The 14,499-nt window shown below is 32.9% G+C and overlaps 1 protein-coding gene across 2 annotated transcripts; it reads left to right on the top strand.

Moving 5' to 3' along the window:
* Positions 1-126: 126 nt before the first annotated feature.
* Positions 127-13,762, top strand: LOC123881447 (diacylglycerol O-acyltransferase 2D-like). 2 transcript variants are annotated; one of them, XM_045930146.1, is made up of 9 exons: positions 127-410; positions 509-583; positions 927-1,012; positions 2,662-2,768; positions 2,944-3,099; positions 4,162-4,248; positions 4,884-4,981; positions 12,593-12,680; positions 13,423-13,762. In XM_045930146.1, the coding sequence occupies exons 1-9, from the start codon at positions 256-258 to the stop codon at positions 13,522-13,524; spliced, it is 954 nt and encodes a 317-aa protein (XP_045786102.1). In that variant the 5' UTR covers positions 127-255; the 3' UTR covers positions 13,525-13,762. The 2 variants fall into 2 exon arrangements, with proteins under 2 accessions (XP_045786102.1, XP_045786103.1); XM_045930147.1 differs by lacking the exon at positions 4,162-4,248 and having other exon boundaries at positions 133-410.
* Positions 13,763-14,499: the final 737 nt, after the last annotated feature.

Below are 14,499 nucleotides of genomic sequence, written 5' to 3'. Positions count from 1 at the left end.
GGGGACACTGTTTAGCATGACCCTTAATTTTAACCATCATTTTTACAATTAACTTTATTGTTCAAACTACTTTATTGTAGCGTTGAACGATGTACTATATTTATTATAGTAATACCCCAACAAGAAGGCACATAAAGGAGTATAGGGCAGAGAGCCGAAAAAACAGAGCTGAGAAGTAAATTATTTAAGCGGTTGACTCATTCATAAATCAAACCAATTACCTCAAAGATTCAATAAAACTAAAAACTACAAAACATGAAAAAAGTGTTCGGAGGAAATAAGGAATCCGGTGAATCATGCAACTTGTTCAACTCAGTTGTAGCATTGTCTTTGTCTTTTGGAGCAATTCATTTCAATGTTTCTTTGATACTCTTTGCTCTTTTCTTCCTTCCTCTCTCAAAAGCACTTTTGTTCGTTTTCATAATCTTTTTTTTTTCCTCATTTTCCCTTCTCTTGACTCAATTTTTTTCTTCATTGTTTTAAGTTGGAATTTCTATTTGCATGTCAGGATCTTTGGTTTTCTCATACTGTTTTCGGTCCTTCCTGTGGATAAGGACAGTTTATTGGGTCAAAAATTATCCAGGTAATTAATTTTGAGCTTCCTTTTTCTTTAGCTTAATCATTTCATTTTTGTAATGAATTACTTGTTGAATTTTTTTTATATATAGAAACTAAAAACAAAATTTGAAATATTTACCGAACCTAAAAATATATTTAACTCACGATAAAAATAGTTCTCCTATTTTAAAATCGAAGTTTTTGATTTGATTTCTTAGTTGTGCATACATTACAGATTCTTATTAAGTGGAGGACTATTTTTATGATTGTGATATAAAATATGAGATTGAAGGGGATAATTAAGTTTTTTTAATTCTAAATTATTAAGAAACGCACAAGCTTAGTATTTTCCTTTGTTTATATTTCAGATTCATATGCAAACATGTTTGCAGTTATTTCCCTATCACGCTTCACTTGGAGGATGCAGAAGCTTTCCATCTCAATCAACCTTATGGTTTGTATTAATTAACCTACGTATAAATACAATTTTTTGACCTTAAAAATACGATAAATTTTGATTTTAATTCTTAAAAATACTATGAATTTTGATTTTAGTTTCTAAAAATGAAAACGGGATATGTTCGTCCTCACCAAAAATTTCTTTTGGTTTTTGATTATTTGCGTCAAAATAAAAAATGTCAAATTATAATTCTTTTGTATTCAAGATGTATTCATATGTGTTTATGGCTTTTTCTAATATGAACAAGTGGTTCAAGTGGTACACCATACGTATGTCTCGAATAATATTATAACGAATACGGATTTTATAAAATCCACCGTTGGATTGAAATATGTTTAACTTTTATTAAAAAAATTTGTGAAGTTGAGGGGACCCTACCCTATGTATACTGGCCGACAAAATTATTTTCTCTATACATTATTTGCAAAGTTTTCAAAATGCTCCAAAATATTTGCTGCAATTTTTTTTCTTTCCAAATTACTTTAAAGACAATGTTTTTGACGTGGAGGGGACTATATGTTTAACTCGTTTTTATTCTGTCGTCACATCCTCTCTTTTTGAATGTAGTCGGATGAGCATCGTTTGGGTTCAGGTTGAAAATCATTTAATCGATAAAACATTAACTTTTAAATTTAGATTCAATTTTGACCGTCTACATCTTTGATTTGTTTGGGGTCATATCATACGAGTGACGGGTTGAATGAGTCATTTTTAGTGGGTTAGATTGAAACTTTGTTGCTACATCTAAAATTCTATTGATCCATAAATTTATATTCTTCAAATAATTCAACATCTCGTAGACAAGACAAAAATATAGAATAACTAAATAAACAACAAAGGGGTAAACTGAAATTACTTTGTTTAAAATTTATAAATCTTAAGACAATAATAGATATCTAGATAGTAAATAGAAATTCAAATTGACCTAGAATATTAGAGTATATTTTAGAACATCCTTTTCAACATATTATAAGATTGTAAAATATAACATTCTCATTTATCAAAGATGGGGGGAGGGAGAGGGAGAGGGAGAGGGAGAGAGAGATTAATCGTTGTTCGGTTGATTTCGATTATATATTAAGGTAAATTTTTAGAAACCCGCATCGTCCTGCGCAACCATGCATTCATCATTAGTTTTTCACAATAATTGATCTGAGACCTTACCCGCACCGACCAGATGCTTCCATTTGTTTGCATTTATGTCGATTTAAGTCGGGTGGTAAGTCGGTCCTATCTAAGTAGAGATCATCTCCATTTCTCAAAAGAAATGATGTTGTCCATTTTTATAGTTTTGAAATAAATCAATGAAGTAAATACACGTCTTTCGAGAATCATTAACAATATTACTCAATAACATGGATTAAATGATTTTAGTTGTTTATATTCAAGATCAATAATATTCACTGTGCAATTGTTTTATAACATTTTTTATTAGTACCAAGAAGTATATTAGTTATCTTTTTTCTTTTTTACTTACAAACGTAAATATTATTATGAGATTGATGGAGTATCATTTTTAGATATTTTACATATATCCTCCATTTGCTAAGCCTCATCATTCATGTTCTAATATTTCTCTACTTTAATTTGTATCTTCAGGTTATTAATTAAAGCTTGACAGAAATAACTTGACCTTTGTGCAGTTTTTTGCTATGAGCCACATTCAATTTTCCCATTAGGCATTTTTGCACTTCATGAAAACGTAGGCTTCATGCCTATTCCAAATATAAGATTTCTTGTTAGCACTGCAGTAAGAATTAATTTACTCTCTTTTATTTATTATTTATTTATTTATTTACTTAAGTTAAGAGTTTTAAAGGACAACAAGAAAAGTTTTATTTACCTTTGACTATTTTCTTTAATTATTGAAAGTTATTATTAAGAATTCTAATTTAATATATTTCTCATTCTCATTTTATGAATAGTCTTTCTACATACCATTTTTGAGACAAGTATGGACATGGTTGGGTTATTCATCAGTGGAGAAGAAAAATTTAATTTCCTTGTTGGAAGCTGGCCATAGTTGCATTATAGTACCTGGTGGAAATCGAGAAACACTTTTTATGGAGCATGGTTGTGAGGTACATAACTTTTTATTCTCCTTTGTATTTTTTTATTTTAAATATTTCACTTTTATGTTGCTTAGAATCGATATTTCACTTTTTATAGCCTCACATTTGATGTAAAAATCGATTTTAAGCAACATAAAAGTGAGAAGAACAATATATACATAAATTTAAGGCTTAATTAGTAAAATGGTCCCTTAAAGACATTTTTTGTTTCAGATTGGTCCCTTAAAGAAAAAACAAATGTCTGAATAGGTCCCTTAAAGAAAAAAAGGTCCGAATAGGTCTCTTAAAGACATCTCCGTTAATCAGTTTGGTCCCTAAAAAAAGGTCCGAATATGACCAAACTGATTAACAGATATGTCTTTAAGGGACCTATTCGGACCTTTTTTTCTTTAAGGGACCTATTCAGACATTTTTTATCTTTAAGGGACCAATGTGAAACCAAAAATATCTTTAAGGGACCATTTTACTAATTAAGCCTAAATTTAACTTATTTTTGAGCTTATGAAAATAGCTTATGTAAATAAATATTTTTTTATGTTAATTGATATAAATTTTCACTAATAAAAATTGTATCTTTATAAGTTATTTTCTCATAAACTACATTGCAAAACTTATAATGATACATAAAAACTTATTTATTTGCATAAGCTATTTCGCATAAGCTAAAAAATAAGTCAATCAAATGAACCCCTAATATTTTAAAGTTTTGAGTTAAAATATAGTGCATAACTCATTTGTGTGGTAGATCAAAAACCAAAGGGATATTTACCCAATATTTACCCAAAATTAACAATTAATTATTGAATAGAGAACTTGATTTATATTTTATAATTTCAATAGATCATTTTAGAATATTAATAAAGTGAGGCTAAAATTCATATATACGATCTTACATTTAAAGCCCGAATTAAATATTTGTTTATTGATAATTTCAAGTCACTTGATATTTGGAGAGTACTATTTTAATGCATGTATTTTAATTTTATAATAATTAACTTTGTTTTTGGCAAAAGTAATAATAATTCACACCACTGATTTTTCTTCTAATATGAAGTATATACATGTACATAGAATGTATTTCTTAAAGAAAGAAGAGGATTTGTTCGAATGGCAATGGAGATGGGTCTCCCCCTTGTTCCAGTTTTTTGCTTTGGTCAGGTATATATGTTAATTTTTTCTATACTTTTATTATTGGATTAAATCATTGTTTTAGTCGTAAAAACAATGAGAGACTTTGGATTTCTTAAATGTGATGACCTCAATTGTCTCAAAGTTTTGAACGATTTTCAAATCCATCAAAAGATCACAAATTTCTTTTCGTTGACTCAAACCAAGTTAACTCATATCATTATTCGAAGAGTTCAAAATACATTCAAGGGGATAATGAAACGTAGTGCGAGGAGTATAAGAGATAACCACCCTCGTTAAGGAATGAGCACTATCATTTATTTGTCCCTAGTAAAAATATGCAACTTGAAAGTTGTTATGACTAACTAAAATGGTGTTATGTCTAACAAATACAAGTAGAAGGACATTAAACACCCTTATTATTTAATCAGAGACATTAGACAGATATAGATGTCGATAAATTTTAGTTCAACTGACAGAAATGCCGAAATTAAAATGATAGTGTCGGACACTATGACTGGGTTTGAACCTCGGTTCCTCCACTTTATGTGTGAGTTTACAATGGTTTGTCATTTTGCCTATCTATCCAATGGTTCCGCTAGCATATTTTCTCTGTGATATAATTCGATATTACTGATTTTAATATATTTTTCTTTTGGTCTTAGACAAATATCTATAATTGGTGGAAAGTTCCTGGTAAGGTAATTCAGAATCTTGCAAGGTCTATGAAGATCTTTCCATTAATATTTTGGGGAATATTTGGGTACGTCTTTCTTTTCTTAGTTCAAATTGCATCATTTTCATGTTCTCCCCATTCTCCATCTCTTTACTTTTGTTTTCACTGCTCAATTTGTTCTCTCTGAAACAAATTTATATGCATAGTGATCTAGGTTTTTTTTTTTTTGGTTCAAGCTTTCTTTTGCTATGTATAAGAGTTACATTTCACGAGCTTATAAATTTGGAGAAAGGATTCTCTCAAGTGCAAAAAAAAATTAAGGAAATAATGTGGAACAATAGACCATTGGATGATAAATATAAAGCAATATTTTAATTTAAAAGAAATGGAGAAAAAGTGTTGTAAAACGGTTTATTGACTTTTTAAAAAAACAGAAAAACGAATTTTCAAAATTGGCAACGAAACAAATTATTGGCTGAGTCGCGTACTAGGTCGCTTTCTTTAAGACGTTTCGCGGTACTACTCAAAGAAGTGCACTGTAGTATATCAACCGCGAAGTCCCCAGGATAAAACAGCCGTTTATCAAATAAATACCGATGAACTACTGCACTGTAGTATCGGCCAGAATAACACCATGTATGGTCGAAATTTCGAACCACTCTAATTGATATACGAATATCAATTCTACGGCAACAACCGTTCAAATTTTGAAACAACAAGAAATAATTTCGAAGAAGAAAATGAGAGAAGGAAAGAAGCAGTTTTCTCAGAATGCAGAGAAAAAGAAGTGAGTCAAAACTGAAGAAATGAAGTGGTATTTATAGGCAAGTAGGGAGCTGAAATCAGAGAGTTTTCAGGAGCTGAAGTTGCTCAGTCAAAGGAAAAAACGTGGCAAAAAATCAGGGATTTAAGGGACACGTATTTTTGACCGTTTAACAGATTTAAATCTGTTCAGACTTGGTCTAAGCACATTTAACATGTGCGAATTAAGGGACACACTAAAAGAAATTTAAATTCAAAAATTTCTTTTTCTTAGTATTAAAAAATTAATATATCACCCAAGCCCAAGCCCGGCCCGAACCGAGCCGAGCCGACCGGACGGACGGCGGCGGTGCGCGCGTGTGTGATATTCGACATTGTGTGTGGTCTCCCTTTCTTACAAAAGTGGGTACCTCAAGGGCACACCCTTGGTTGCCAACTTGTGGTATATAAACACTACCAAGTAGTGTGATTTTTCCAATGTGGGACTCAAAGAGTCTTTTTTCAATTCACACTACACATGGTTCTTGAACTTGTGTTTATTTTAATACCAAGTTCCCTCCAAATTCTTCATCATGTTCCAACAATCCCCCACTTGAATTTAAAAAAGTTGTTTCAGTCATAACGTTAAACGTTTCAGTAAGATTGTGCATAAGCGAAGGTGATCTAAGTCTTGGAACCTTCACGTAGCCAGTAAGAGCCTGATTAAGCAAGAGTGACATTTAGTCTTGGAACTCTATCTCAGATTTTCCTCAAACCAGCACACAACCTTTCTTAAGGTGTTTTCTAAGGCCCGTGCTTTAATGGCCCTGCACTTCTATCCCAGTTTCATGAATGCTCTAGGAATTCGCCCCAAAACTCCAGAGGAACCGGCCTCAGTTCCACATTCATATAGGTGATTCTATCAAGAGTACTCCTGATGTACTCCACTCCTATAGAGTATAGATTTCATTAAGAGTTTTGCTAACTCAACCTTTCTCATTTCAGGATTCATGCTTCTTAATTTGCATGTTCATCTCATATTACTTACAACTTGTTGTTTACCCATTGGAACCTAATTCTTGGGATCTCCAGTCTTTTAGGTTGGGTTACCATCATAAGTAATTCACTTCATAGGCATTAGTCCCATCTTGACAGATGTATTTTGGACTTTCTCTCTAGCCAGTCCTTTCGTCAAAGGATCTGCTAGGTTATCATTGGTGCGTACATGATCCACTCTCACAGCACCTGTAGTGATGAGCTCTCTCACTGTGATGTGCTTTCTTCTAATTTGACGTCTTTTACCGTTATAAAAACGATTCTCAATTTTAGCGATAGCTGCAGTACTATCACAATGGATCAAGACAGCAGGCATAGGTTTTTCCCATAAGGGAATCTCAGATAACAAGCATCTCAACCAGCTTGCTTCTTCACTAGCAGTTGCTAGTGATATCATTTCAGATTCCATAGTGGACTGTGCCAAAATGGTCTGTTTCTTAGACTTCCATGATACAGCTCCACCGGCTATACTAAATATAAAGCCACTAGTAGCTTTGGAATCATCTGACAAGGTGTTCCAATCAGCATCACTGTACCCTTCAAGTACAGCTGGAAATCTCTGATAGTGTAATCCGAGATTCATGGTCCTTTTCAGGTATCTCATGACTCTCTCAATAGCGTGCCAATGCTCATTACTGGGTCTGCTGGTAAACCTACACAAGAGTCCCACGACATAGGCGATGTCAGGTCTAGTACAATCAGTGGCATACCTAAGACTACCAATGATGCTCGCATATTCTGTTTGTCTTACGCTATCACTAGTGTTCTTAAACAGTTTTACACTGGGATCATAAGGTGTGCAGGCAGGTTTACAGTTAAAGTAACCGTATTTCTTTAGGATCTTTTCCACATAATGTGATTGATCTAGGGATATCCCCTTCTCAGACCTAGTGATTTTTATTCCAAGAATCACACTTGCTTCTCCGAGATCTTTCATATCAAAGTTGTTACTCAACAGTGATTTCACATTATTTATGGCAGAAAGGTTTGAGCCAAATATCAACATGTCATCTACATAGAGACATATTATAGTGCAAATGTTGCCATCACATTTATAGTAAATGCATTTGTCACTCTCATTGAGTCTGAACCCATTCAATATCATTAAGTTATCAAACTTTTCATGCCATTGTTTCGGAGCTTGTTTGAGACCATACAGAGATTTATCTAACTTGCAGACCTTAGTTTCTTGTCCATGTATAACAAATCCTTCGGGTTGTTCCATATAGATTTCTTCTTCTAAGTCACCATTTAAAAAAGCAGTTTTAACGTCCATTTGGTGTACAATTAAGTTATAAATAGCTGCTATTGAAATAAGTACTCGAATGGACGTTATTCTAGTGACAGGTGAAAATGTGTCGAAGAAATCTATATTTTCTCTTTGTCTAAAACCTTTGGCTACAAGGCGAGCCTTGTATTTTTCAACTGTGCCGTCAGGTTTTAGTTTCTTTTTCAAAATCCATTTGCAACCAATTGGTTTGCAGCCGGGAGGTAAGTCTACTAAGTGCCAAGTTTTGTTAGATTCTAGAGAATCCATCTCATCATTAATAGCTTCTTGCCAAAGATCTGCATCCATCGATGACAAGGCTTCTTGAAGATTTGTTGGATCTTCATTCAATGTAAAGGTCGCATAATCCGGACCATAGTCTTTAGCAACTCTTACACGTTTGCTTCTACGAAGTTCATTTTCTACTTCGTCATTGCTATCCGCGTTTGGTATCACTGGTAAGTGACTCGACTCAGGAATATTATCCTGTTCAGTGCCCCTACTATTTCTTGATTTAAAGGGAAATTTATTTTCATAGAAATCTGCATCATTAGATTCTATGATCACTTTTTCATTTAGGTCGTAAAACCTATATGCTTTACTGTTTGCTGCGTAACCAATGAATACACATTCATAGGCTCTACTAGCGAGTTTAACTCGCTTCGGGTCCGGTTTGCGGACATAGGCTAGACATCCCCAAGTTCTTAAATAAGACAAGTTTGGTTGTCTTTTCTTTAATATTTCATAAGCGGATTCGCTTCTTTTAGATTTGGGAATTCTATTCAAAACAAAGCAGACAGTCAAGATTATTTCCCCCCACCAATGTTTAGCGGCACCAGAATTTAACATAATAGCAACAACTAATTCAGTAAGAGTTCTATTCTTTCTTTCTGCTTTACCATTCATTTCAGGGGAATATGGTGCAGTCGTTTCATGTATAATTCCGTGTTGTTTATAAAAATCATTAAATAAACTAGAATTATATTCGGTTCCCCTATCACTACGAAGTCTTTTGATTTTCGTATTAAATTGATTTTCTATTTCTTTCACAAAAATTTTGAACATATCAAAAGCATCACTTTTATTTTTCATTAAATAAACAAAAGTATAATCTGAACAATCATCAATAAAAGTGATAAAATAACGTTTGTTATTTCTAGTCATGGTTCCATCTAATTCACATATATCAGACTGTATAAGGTCCATTGGTTCAGATTCTCGTATAACCGATTTATGTTTGCTCTTTGTTATTTTTGCTTGACTACAAAATTCACATTTTTCTATTTCATTAAAACTAAGTTTAGGAATTAATCCTAAGTTACTAATATTCAAAATTGAGCGTTTATTAACATGACAAAGTCTAGAATGCCAAATATTAAAATCACACAAAGAGTAAACAGAAGGAGAAATTTTATTCATAATAAATTCATCAACATTGAGTTTAAACATGCCATCAGAGGCGTACCCTTTCCCAATAAAAATACCATTCTTAGTGATGGTGTACATATCAGCCCCAATAGTTTGATTAAACCCAGCCTTATTTAAGAGGAAACCAGAAACAAGATTCTTCTTCATCTCAGGAACATGAAGGACTTCTTTCAAGATAAGAGTCTTTCCAGAGGTGAATTTCAAAACCACATCTCCAACACCAGCAACATCAGATGTATGAGCATTACCCATCTGCACCTTCTTATTTTCAGCATTCGTGTATGTTTTAAACATAGCACGATCATAACAGACATGGCGGGTAGCGCCAGTATCTATCCACCATCCATCAGTACCACCGACCATATTAATTTCGGTGATCATAGCAGCATATGGCTCATCAGCCACATTCACATTAATATGTGCAAGATTAGCCGGTTTAGGCCTCTTTGGATTTCTGCACTTCTTTGATATATGACCTGTTTTCCAGCAATTGAAGCAATAAAATGGCTCAACAGCGTCATTTCTAGGAGGTGGTTGTTGCTGCTGTTGCTTAGCAATATGGCCCCTAACCGGGTTACCACTCTTAACTCGGTTTTGAATGCGGCTCTGATTCTGATTTTTCAATGGTTTGCCCGTAGGCTTCAGAGCTGCACCGAATTTCTTTTTATTGGTGTTAGAAACAACCAATATCTTTTCTTCCTCTTTCATATCTTGTTTCCGAGATTCTTCTTCTATTCGAAGACGGGTAATCAGACCCTCAATGGAAAACTCCTTTGTCTTATGACGGAGCTGATTCTTAAAGTCCTTCCAACTAGGGGGCAGCTTATCAATTATAACAGAAATTTGAAACTGCTCATGTAAAGGCATACCTTCAGTTATTATCTCATGAGCAATCTTCTGCAGTTCATGTGACTGCACTTCCACCGACCTCTCATCAACCATCTGGTATTTCAAATACCTACTGACAGCATACTTCTTCACACCAGCTTCCTCAGTATCATACTTCTTACTCAGAACCTCCCACACATCACTGGCTGTATTGTAAGTTCTGTAATAATCATACAGATCATCCTCCAATCCATTAATGATATAGTTTTTGCAAACATAATCATTATCAATCCAGAGCTGCCTATCTATTTCTAGTTGCAGCGCTTTTTCTTTAAGTTGTTCTGCTGTGGCCTTGCCTTTATCTTTCTCGGCAGATACAGCATCACCGTTGGTGTTAACGGTCTGTTCATTAGTTCCAGAAGCCGAAGCTTCAGCAGGAACAACAGGAATGGGCTGTTTCAAAACGTAGGCACATTTTTTAAGAGTCAGGAAGAAAAACATTTTTTGCTGCCAACGTTTGAAATGGTTACCCTCAAACTTAAACGGCCTTTCGGTAGCACCGACAGATGAATTACCAATAATCTCTTCGTTTGCCATGATATTTTCGAAACGTCTTAAAATTGTTGTAAAACGGTTTACTGACTTTTTAAAAAAACAGAAAAACGAATTTTCAAAATTGGCAACGAAACAAATTATTGGCTGAGTCGCGTACTAGGTCGCTTTCTTTAAGACGTTTCGCGGTACTACTCAAAGAAGTGCACTGTAGTATATCAACCGCGAAGTCCCCAGGATAAAACAGCCGTTTATCAAATAAATACCGATGAACTACTGCACTGTAGTATCGGCCAGAATAACACCAAGTATGGTCGAAATTTCGAACCACTCTAATTGATATACGAATATCAATTCTACGGCAACAACCGTTCAAATTTTGAAACAACAAGAAATAATTTCGAAGAAGAAAATGAGAGAAGGAAAGAAGCAGTTTTCTCAGAATGCAGAGAAAAAGAAGTGAGTCAAAACTGAAGAAATGAAGTGGTATTTATAGGCAAGTAGGGAGCTGAAATCAGAGAGTTTTCAGGAGCTGAAGTTGCTCAGTCAAAGGAAAAAACGTGGCAAAAAATCAGGGATTTAAGGGACACGTATTTTTGACCGTTTAACAGATTTAAATCTGTTCAGACTTGGTCTAAGCACATTTAACATGTGCGAATTAAGGGACACACTAAAAGAAATTTAAATTCAAAAATTTCTTTTTCTTAGTATTAAAAAATTAATATATCACCCAAGCCCGACCCGAGCCGGACGGCGGCGGCGCGCGCGTGTGTGATATTCGACATTGTGTGTGGTCTCCATTTCTTACAAAAGTGGGTACCCCAAGGGCACACCCTTGGTTGCCAACTTGTGGTATATAAACACTACCAAGTAGTGTGATTTTTCCAATGTGGGACTCAAAGAGTCTTTTTTCAATTCACACTACACATGGTTCTTGAACTTGTGTTTATTTCAATACCAAATTCCCTCCAAATTCTTCATCATGTTCCAACAAAAAGTGATTGATGGTTGAGATGTGAAAATTGAGGAAAACAAAATTGAGAAGATTCATTCTCATAAATTTGTATCCTAATCCACCACGGGTTAAAGCCTAAAAGCTATGCTAGAGGTTCTGAGTTCGAAACATTATAATGACTAAATTATTTCAAATAGTAAAGACACATCTTTCAATCGAGATTGTAACTTATTTACTGATTAAAGTTTTTTCTTCTAAATTTTATGGTCTACATTTACTAGTTGAAAGATGTGTCTACATGTACTATTCGATATTGCCTCGAATAAGATCATATACAGTGTAGGGAACCTATAAATAACAATTATAAGTTGTTCTTGCATGCAGTTGGTATATATATAGTGCAAAGTCATTTTTTTTTTTACAAATAATCTAACTGTTAGAATTTCACTTTTAAAGATGGAAAGTCTACATTTTACATGCAATGTCCTAACCAATTGAGCTATAGACATTGCAAAATCTTTTTTTACCGCAAGAAATCAGGACATTTCATTCATAACAATTATTGTCAACAAAACAATGTGGAGCATGATAAAACCATTGGAATGGACAAGTTGCTTTGAGCAAAGCCAAAGAATTAGTAAAATTATTCACTTCTTTTTTTTGTTGACAAAAGTAACATTATTGACTTGTCTCGTCATAAAACTTACACAAAATACTATTTGTTAATTATTACGAATCCCTAACTAACAAAATACAAGAATAACGCTACGATAACCCCATGTTATTCGTTTTAAAATTGTTCATCATGTGTTTCTTGCCGTATTAAATAGCATAACTCATATTGATGATATGTATTCTCCTCTTTATATAGATCTCCTATACCGTTCAAGAAACCATTGTATGTTGCTGTGGGTAGACCAATTCAGCTTCAGAAAAATCCAGAACCAACAATAGATCAGGTATATCTATATAGGGCCCATGAATATTTCTCTGCCCCACCTCCCGTGTTTCTTTTCTTCCCAGATTTCCATTTTTGCCTTTGACTAAATATTTCGAACACATTCTTCGAATTTTTTTGCTTTGGGAAAAACTTTGTAATGTATTTTCCGAATTTGAACTAGAAAAACTTCAAAAAACGCATTCCGAAATTTTTATACAATGGCAAAAATGAAGAGTAGAAAGAAAAAAATACAGGGGGTGGGGTTCTATTTCTAAAATAGGGGGGGCTATGTAAATTTTACTAAATAAAAAGTTAAAAGTGATATTAAAATAAGTATTTCTAGAACTTCTCTTGAAAAAGATACAATTTTATGTGCATTCAGAATAAAACTTATGTGTAATTTTTTTAGAAAAGTAAATGCATAAAGTAAAGCTTGCGCCCATTTATTTATTTATTCATGTATCCATGCACAATAATCTATCACCCAATTTTTTTTATTTACAATAGAGTTGGGATCAAATTCAAGATTTCTAACATTTTTTATTTATTCATCAGATCAAATCTAATGGCTTATCTATCACCCAACTTTGATGTTAACACTCGCAAAGATTACAAACATGCTTTTCCAAAATAATAAAATAAAATTACAAACATAAGTGAGCTAGGGTTACTAAGTGAAAATATTTTAAGATGCATATTTTTTGTTAAAAGGAGAGATAGTCATAACATTTTTTTTATCATCTTTTTCCCTTTGTTTTTAGGTTGCCAAAGTACATAGTGAGTTTATTAAAGCACTTCAAGATCTCTTTGAACGACACAAGGCTCAAGCTGGATGTGAAAACCTAGAGTTGAAAATTGTTTGAAAAATTAATTTTCCAGTATCCGACATCACCTCAAAACATATAGACCATGAGTACGAAATCCGAGGCATGGGAAAAAATATTACTCGTAAAAAGAAATAAGAGTATTCCAAACATATTATGTGTTCCTCAATCATTTCTCATATATTTGAGTCGGATAATGTATTTTAGTAATACATTTCCTTCTAATTTATTTGTGAATTACCTTATTATTATAGTCAAGACTAGTCAAGCCAAATCATATTTTTGTGTCCTAACTTTCAATGAATACACCAACAAAGAGAGTCTTTAACTTTTTGAGTATTTCTTTAAAGTTGCTTGTAAGTGTCTACAAATTTATGTGCTGATGATTCTTAAACGTTATCAACATTGAAGCAAACATAGTTGTTAGTCACATTTTATGATTTGTTTGGATCATAAAATGATTGAAAGAGAGAAAGTAGAAGGAGTAGAAAATTGATTTTTTTTTTGTTGTTGTTTAATATGCGAAGGAAAGCAAAGTTAAACTACTTTTAGGGGTTTTGGTTTTCTTTTTTTTTTTGTTACAACGAGCTTGGGATCGAATCCTGAATCCAGTGGTAGAGCTAGCCCAAAAAATGGGGGTGGGCTGTTATAAATATAAATCGAATATCCCAAAAAAATTACTAAAAAAAAATATATCATATTGAGGGTGTATCTAATTTAAATATCTAAAAATAGTCAAAAGATGGACTATTACAATTTTTAATAAATAAATTTTAAAAATATATTATGAAATACATTTTATGTCAATTCATGTGTAAACTTGATTCTTTTTAATTAGTTCTTGCATTTATGTTTATGTATTATATGAATCTCTTTAAAAAAATAAATAATTTTTTTTTTGACAAAAGATTGATCAAAAATGATTTTTTATACACTAAAACTCTATTTTAAATAAAAATTTGAGTACTTTATTACAAAATAAATTACACATTTTAAAAACATCTACATCAAACA

Source organism: Trifolium pratense, linkage group LG4, assembly GCF_020283565.1.
Source record: "Trifolium pratense cultivar HEN17-A07 linkage group LG4, ARS_RC_1.1, whole genome shotgun sequence".
In the NCBI taxonomy this organism is placed as follows: Eukaryota; Viridiplantae; Streptophyta; class Magnoliopsida; order Fabales; family Fabaceae; genus Trifolium; species Trifolium pratense.
This window is presented reverse-complemented; position numbering and strand designations above follow the sequence as displayed.

What these genes read in the sequence shown, in the direction of transcription:
- LOC123881447 (XM_045930146.1), top strand. Translation starts at nt 256, where the DNA reads ATGAAAAAAGTGTTCGGAGGAAATAAGGAATCCGGTGAATCATGCAAC. An exon ending in CCTCTCTCAAAAGCACTTTT is followed by an intron (nt 411 to 508) that starts GTTCGTTTTCAT and finishes TTTGCATGTCAG; the next exon opens with GATCTTTGGTTTTCTCATAC. An exon ending in CAGAACCAACAATAGATCAG is followed by an intron (nt 12,681 to 13,422) that starts GTATATCTATAT and finishes CTTTGTTTTTAG; the next exon opens with GTTGCCAAAGTACATAGTGA.